Source organism: Ziziphus jujuba, chromosome 1 (assembly GCF_031755915.1).
Source record: "Ziziphus jujuba cultivar Dongzao chromosome 1, ASM3175591v1".
In the NCBI taxonomy this organism is placed as follows: Eukaryota; Viridiplantae; Streptophyta; class Magnoliopsida; order Rosales; family Rhamnaceae; genus Ziziphus; species Ziziphus jujuba.
The window spans coordinates 23,230,444-23,238,051 of NC_083379.1; the positions used below are offsets into that span (position 1 = coordinate 23,230,444).

Here is a 7,608-nt window from a genome sequence, read left to right on the forward strand (position 1 = left end):
GTATTTGAAATTATTTGCACTTTTTGATCTATTGATTGCCAAGAATTGGTAAGAATTAAAGAAATTTGTTTTCTATTTAATTGCCAATGATATTGAGAGTTATAAATTATAAAGTTATAAGATAATTTAATAAGTCACTTTAAAATCTATATCAATATCTATTTATATCTATATAAAAGTAAGATGGTAAGTAAAATTTTTTTTCCATGTATCATCATTAGATTTGTTTGGTTACTCTCTAAAAGCATAAAAAAAAGTATAATATTAATTTATTTGTTTAGGTTGATTTGTCTAATGCTATATACAATTACTTCTTATACCTTAATTAATTGTTATTTATATTTATATAGATATTTTATTGCTTTTGAAAATGTATATGCTTAATGAAGTGAAAAATATAATAACAAATTATAAAAAAATACTTTCCATATAAGAAAATAAAATCTTAATAAATTATAAAAAAAAATTAACAAATACCGTCCTTCCATAGATAAAGAAAATTACAACGTACAATTCACCAAATAAACTATTTTATACACAATATTAATTAATCATTAATTTAAAATTTTAAAATTTAAAACTTGAAAATGTTAATCTATATAATTTTTTTCCGTAAATTATGAAATTAATTATCCATATTGAATATTCATTAATTTAAAACTTTAAATTGTTAATATAAGATTCTTTAAACTTTAAACTTTAATATTTAAAATTTAAAAATTTGGCTTACATAAATTATTTATAGATATTATTTTCCAATAGTAAATAGCTAATTAATTTAAAATAAACAATTTCAATGTAAGACTATTTAGATTTTAAATTGTTTATATTATTATAATTAGTAATTAATATAGGCAATTAAAAGTCATATTGAAATATCAGTTATGATATTGAAATATTAAATTTTAAAATTTAAAAATTTTCACCCATAAAACGAATATTATTAGTCTCATAGATTTAAAAATGATATTCTTAACTAAGTAAAAGTTAGAATAATAAATTATAGACAAAAACTCTCCAGTTAATAAATAAAAAAAATTTAATTAATTTATAAATTTTAATTAAATACTATTTATGTATGGTTAATATTAAAATTAAAATTGGAAATTAAGCTATATTTAATTTCATTTGTATTTTTAAATATGGAAGAAAAAATAAACATGAAACTAACAAAATATTTCAGACATGTTAGTTCAAAACACTCAAATTACACTCTTTTTTTTCCCCTCCTAAATACCCAAATTACAATTTTTAAGTAAAATTTCAAAATTGATTATGAAATAAAAAAATTTTGAACAGAGTTATTTCTTGAGAGATAATAAATAAATCTGAATAAGACAAATAATATACTTTCGAAAGATTTTTTTTTTGAGCAAATAAAGTTCGAATAAACTAATTATTTATTTTAAAAATAAATATTTTTTTTGAATAAATAAAGGTATAAATAAGGTTAAGTTTATAATATTCAAATTGAGAAAGATGATGATAATATATGGTTATTTTTTAAATTAATTCAAATAATAAGGTAAAAACTTTAATTTTGAACAATGCTTTCATTTTAAAAATTGAAAAAAAAATTAACATTAATCATTGAAAACAATATTTGTGTATTTATTAAGTTTTGAAGATTTGCATCTATAAATGGATAATAGATGAAATATCTTTTAAATTCAAATAAATTAGACATATAATTATTAAATAATATTTCTTTTTAATTTTAATTTTTGTTATAATATTTTTTTTATCCTCTAAAACAATTATTGTTATTTTTTATTATCTCACTTAATTAACTATATTTATATTTAAAGCCAAACATTTAATCTTTAATTTATTTCTTCTTTGAATATTAATATAATCATTTAATTTTTATTAGATTTATTTTACATAATTTTTATTATTTATTATTATATATATTTTTATTTTTATAATTGAATTTAGAATGGTCAAGACTACTAAAACAATTTAGTCGTAACGTCGGCGGAATTTCCCACTCTCGTGTCTAGGTTTTCAAATCGCGGATCAGAACTCATCGTCGTCGCTGATTATAGTTACAGCTACGTTTACTTTTCTCGTCTTCTTTATCTTAGATGCTTTAATTTCATATCTAAGCGAAGACAAAATGGCCACTACACCTTCAACTAGAGAAGAAATATCATCTGCACAAGCAGTCTTACTTGGAGCTCTAGCCCCTGGTGTTAACGTCAGTTCAATTTCTTCTACTCCACAAAGCATTTCTTCGTTTATCATCCAATATTACTGCGAGTATTGATTGAATTTGTTCACTGGGTTTCAGGGTCCTACATGGAACACTCTAAAAACAGCTTTTTTGATGCTGGGTTTTTGTCTCGCTGTGATGCTGGGCTTGGCATTATCTTCCAGTGATTCTTACGTGGTACTTCATGTTGTATTTTTGGTTCTTATCGCAGCGACTCTGTTTTTGCTTCTTAGCTGGTAGGTTAATTCTTAGCTCAATTTGATTGTGGATTTTGTTGTTGGATTTGAAATTGCCTGATTTGGCTTAAGATCAAAATTTGTGGTTGACATAATTTATGTATTTGGTGTTATGTATTAGTTTGTAGGTTGCAGATCTGCTATATGTTTCTCTTATTGCAACTTATTCTTCATTTTCTGATGATTTATACTGGTATCTGGATGTCTGTAAATAATTAATTTAGCTTGTTTAAATATTTCCCAAATGCCAAAAACGTATATATCATTTCCGATCAGGAGTGTGAATAAATTTGTTATGTAAAAATTCCCTTATTTTATATTATTTGGGATACTTAATCCAAGAAAAATGAAAAATTGGTTAGTATTTTTCATAGGCACGAGTTAAAATCTAAATTTTTTAAAGATATGAATATGTTCGTTGTTCTTTGTTATGCTAACTGATATTGACCTCTGGGTGAGGCATATTTTCAATGGATAACTTCCTCAGAAAGAAAGAAAAGAAAAATTGAAAAAAAACAGAAAAAAAGAAAAAAAGAAAAAAAGAAAAAAAGAAAAAACCATAGTCTCAGTATTCAAGAGTATATATGCAACGAAAAGCAGCCATACAGGAGACCTAATTATTGGAATCTGTACAGAAGTGATGCACTTAGCTCTATGTATGAGCAAAAGATCAAACATAGGGAGAAGCTCTTCAGACCAGGTTCTTAGTTTTATTGCCTCATCATGACAGCCAGGAAACACCTTCATGACCAATTCTGATAGCATCTGTGATATCCAAACAAGGAATGCACAAACCAATAAAGACTGGAAGCAAATGGAATTGCGACATATTTAGATGAGTGATTGAGTTTCCTTGCTATGCATGCGTTCAAGACAAAAATTGACTTAGATCTGTCTCATAAATGATTGTAGAAGCAAAATGATATAGGTCTGGTGCCATGCTTAGAGTTTCCCGTCTATTTCTGTATTTATAAGCCATAATGAGGACATATGATGTATATGTCAAAAAATTGTGTAAAGTCGGTATCTGAATTTCTGTGTTCTGAGTTGGTTCAATTTTTTTTCTTTACCTGAGTCATGCTTCCTTTTTCAATTCTAAGTCTTTTATAGGACCAATGATATACACTCTTTTCTTTTTCCGTTTTGTTTGGATAGATTAGTGCTACTAGGCAAACTTAGCGCTTAGGACTTAGGAGCTTGTGCTAATTAGACTAATGTCCTGATAGGGTTGTGAGCTAGGATAGGAGCATACCCATTATAATGGAAATAGTTAAATAAGAAATCAGAAAGGGGTTGTGCCCATTCTCTACCTTTCTTACTTGTTACTTGATTAATTTTTTTCCTAGATGCTTCATTTCATATTTTACCAACTAGTTCGAGACATCAGTGCCATGTTGTTGGTTTCTCTACACCAATGTTTCTTCTAGATGGATTCAGGACCTAGAATGGCTTCAAGCCTTGAATTTTCACTAAGTTTCATGCTTATATTTGTCCATCTCTCTGTGTTTCTAAGACATAATGAAGACATATTATGTGAATGTTAAAAATTTTTGTAAATCTGGTATCTGAAATTCTGTCTTTCGAGCAGGTTCAATTCATTTTCTCTCACTGAATTGTTTTTTCTATTTTAATTTTAAATATTTTATTGGACAAATGACCTTTCCCCCACCCCCCCCCCCTCTCTCTCTCTCTCTCTCCTTTTATATTTTGTTTGTATAGATTACTGTTTACTAAGCAAACCTTTGGACATAGAAGCATGGCTAATTAGATGTACATCCAGATGGATTTGTGAGCAAGGATAGGAGCATACCCACCATAATGAAAAACCAGTTAAATAAGATATAGGAAAGGGGTTGTGTCCATTCTCTACCTTGCTTAGTTGTTTTATACCGTCTGCTTCATTTCATATTTTACTAACTATTTTGAGACATTGGTACCATAATATTGGTTTCTATACACGGATGTTTCTTTTAGATGGATTTCAGGACCTAAAATGGCTTCAAGCCTTAGATTTCATGATTCGAGTTATGCATTACATAGTACCTGATGATTTGTAGCTATATTTCATTGAAATTTGCAAAAAGAGCTTAAATCTGTTCTAAGCATGATTTTTGAAAATATGGATCAATTTGAGTTCTCAGGCATCCTTTGATGGAACTTGGACTATAAGATTACTATCAATTATATAAATTTATGCTAGGATTAAGCTTATATGGCATGTCTATATGGCAAGTGTAGATTATTTGACCAATTTTCATTTTGACTTGGTTTGATTTTGCGATGGTTTTAATTTATATCATTTCTAATGATGTAGATGTTAATTTCAAATTTGTGTAACCTATTGACGTACCTACTTATTTACTCTAGATTAATTTCTAATTTCCAGGTCCTTTGAAGGATTCTTAGGCTGACTTTTTAAATTTTATAACCTTGAAGATGGTTCTTGAGCAATGAGCATTTAAAAGTTCAGCATTGCATGTTTGATAATTTTTGCAGTTTATATTTGGAGTCTGTTCTGTATAACATATCTAGTTAAATAAATCAAATTTGAATGCCTGGTTATTACCAGATCGGATTTTGTTTACCCCTCTTGTATTGTGATGATTCTTTATGCAAGTGTATTTTACAAGGTGAAACTAATTTAGTTATGCTGATCTGAGAATTCTAAGTATATAGTAGATGAACAAATGAGTATGTCATGTTATATTTCTTAATTGCTAAATGCCTTAGTGTTTGGTTGTTCATTTGGTTCAGTTTTATTTGAGCTTAAGTTTCAGAGCATAATTGATTTTCCATTTCAACGGTTAAAACAATAAGAATATAGAGACTTTCCGTAATTTAGCTGGAGACTCAGATTGAATTATTGGAATTTCCCTGCAGGTTTCTTGCACAAACTGGTTTGGTTTCGGTTGAACACCAATTGCGTGAGATGGACTTGGCATTAAATGATGGATCAGAGATGATTAGAAAAGAGAAATGATTATTCTTTTAATATGACAAGGCGAATACATCATCAAGTTGGAAATAAATAACATTTAAGAGGACACCTCTCAATTTGAAAGGAAGAACAAGGAAAATCTTTAATGTGGCCTTTAGCCAGAGATGGAAGCTACAGTCAAGGAAGCTGTGAGAGGGTTGGAGCAGTTCTTCCATTGTTCCATAAAAAATTATACTGGCACGACAACTTGGACATCTGTCAATTAGACTTGTGATCCTTCTCCTTGTCTTTGCTCTTCTTACCTTTAATGAAGCAGAAGCAGGAACAGCAGGGTAACTGAAAGAAGAACTTCATATCTTCCGTGTTCTGGTGACCTCAGTTGTTTGGAGAACATTATCTATATAGAGTTGCAGCTGTGATTTTTTTATTTTATTTTATATTTTATTTTTATTCTTCTATCTCCTTGGATGCTATTCCCCACCTTTACGGAAGAGAAGATGCCTAGCCTAGCTTCTCCATTTCCATAAATATGGTGATTGGGGTGCCTGATGCTTCTGTAAGTGGGTCATCTGGATATTTACATATATTTTTTTCCTATTAAGCCACGGGAGAAATATTCCTTTTCCAGAGGGTTTCTGGGCTTACAAGCAACTACTCTATTTCAAAGGAGTTATAAAAACTATATTGGGTTTAGCGACTGCGGTGGGCAACCTAAGAAATAAGGTGGTAATATTGGATCTTAGGATTATCTATCTTTCAATAGTTTCATGCTGTGGTTGGAACTTAATTATCTGATGCTTATTATTCTTCGATAATGTCAGCTTAATCTTCAAGTAATACATGTGTAATAATGATGAGGATTCTATTGGTGAGTACGTGGTCTAAATTGGATAGGGGTGTAAATTCAGGTTGCCTGGTTCAAATTCAAAAATTCGGATTCTTATGGATTGGGGTTGGATTTTTTAAGGTTGAAGAGAGAAGGGTTTTTTGGAAAAATAGCTAGATCGTGTTTTGAAGAATAGTAATTTTTTTTTTTAAAAAAAAAAACTAGTCAACTTGGGACAAAAATATATTTAACCAAATTGAAAATTATGCAATATGTTTTTATTTATTTATTTATTTATTTATTTATTTTTTTCCCTCTAAACACCTGTTCATGTTTTGTGCAAAATATTCTCTAACAGGCTGCAAATATTCTTTGCATTTTATATGTTTTTAATTTTTTGTTTTTGTATTTTTTTATTTCTGAAACTAAACTCAAGTAAAAAATTTTTTTTTTCTTATTAGATGAACTGAGGAAATATGGATATGTATTTTTTTTTCTTTTTTATCTTTTTTCTTGTATTTTTAGTTAGTTTTGTATTTTTTAAGATTTATTTAATATGAATATGTAATAAATTAGTTTATGAGCTGTTATATGTGAGTTTAATACTATTTAGGTGACATATGGGAGAAAAATTGTGTAAAACAGAAAAATCGTGAAAAACAGTAAAAACGGAGGAAAATTGGCTACAAAGATGAACTCCTGCCATTTTCCTCTAGTTTGTCAGTTTTTCACTAATTTTTTCCTAGTTTTTTGCCAATAGGAAAACGTTATATTTGGCCAAAAAAAAAAAAAAAACAAAATCGATTTTTTTAATACAGTTAATATGTTTGTTTAGTATTATTCAAATTTTTATATATTTATTTATTTAGTTTAATGTTATTCATTGGAGATGGAGAGAATGAGCAAGCATATATATGGTTTTTCCAAAATCTTAAGGACGCCATTGGAAATTTTCCGGATTTGATGTTTGTGAGTGATAGACATCTTGCTATTGAAAAGGCAACGCAAAGTTTTTCCCAATGCATACCATGAGCTATGCATGTACCACATAAGCAGAAATATTAAAGCAAATGGACATGCAAAAGATAAAACTATAGTACAATGTTTCATGCTCGCAGCTAATGCATATTTGGTTGAAAATTTTGAGTTTTATATAAGGCAAATTGAGGCAAAAGACAGTAGGACTGCCCAGTATATCCGATCATGTGACCCTACAAGGTGGGCACGTTCTCTTTCTCCATGTAGAAGGTACACTAATTACTCCTTGATCAATATCCTTGTGACCATTGTATTACTGCTTGCAGAGAACACAAAATTACTCCTTATGGCATGTGTTCTCATTACTACACCACGGATGCATATTGTGCAGTTTATGCTGAGTCCATTTACCATG

General features: G+C 28.7%; 1 protein-coding gene across 1 annotated transcript; it reads left to right on the top strand.

Moving 5' to 3' along the window:
- The first annotated feature begins 1,943 nt into the window (after positions 1 to 1,943).
- On the top strand, positions 1,944 to 6,016 carry LOC125420731 (uncharacterized). Its single transcript, XM_048467644.2, has 3 exons — positions 1,944 to 2,200; positions 2,294 to 2,451; positions 5,332 to 6,016. The coding sequence occupies exons 1-3, from the start codon at positions 2,120 to 2,122 to the stop codon at positions 5,429 to 5,431; spliced, it is 339 nt and encodes a 112-aa protein (XP_048323601.2). The 5' UTR covers positions 1,944 to 2,119; the 3' UTR covers positions 5,432 to 6,016.
- Positions 6,017 to 7,608: the final 1,592 nt, after the last annotated feature.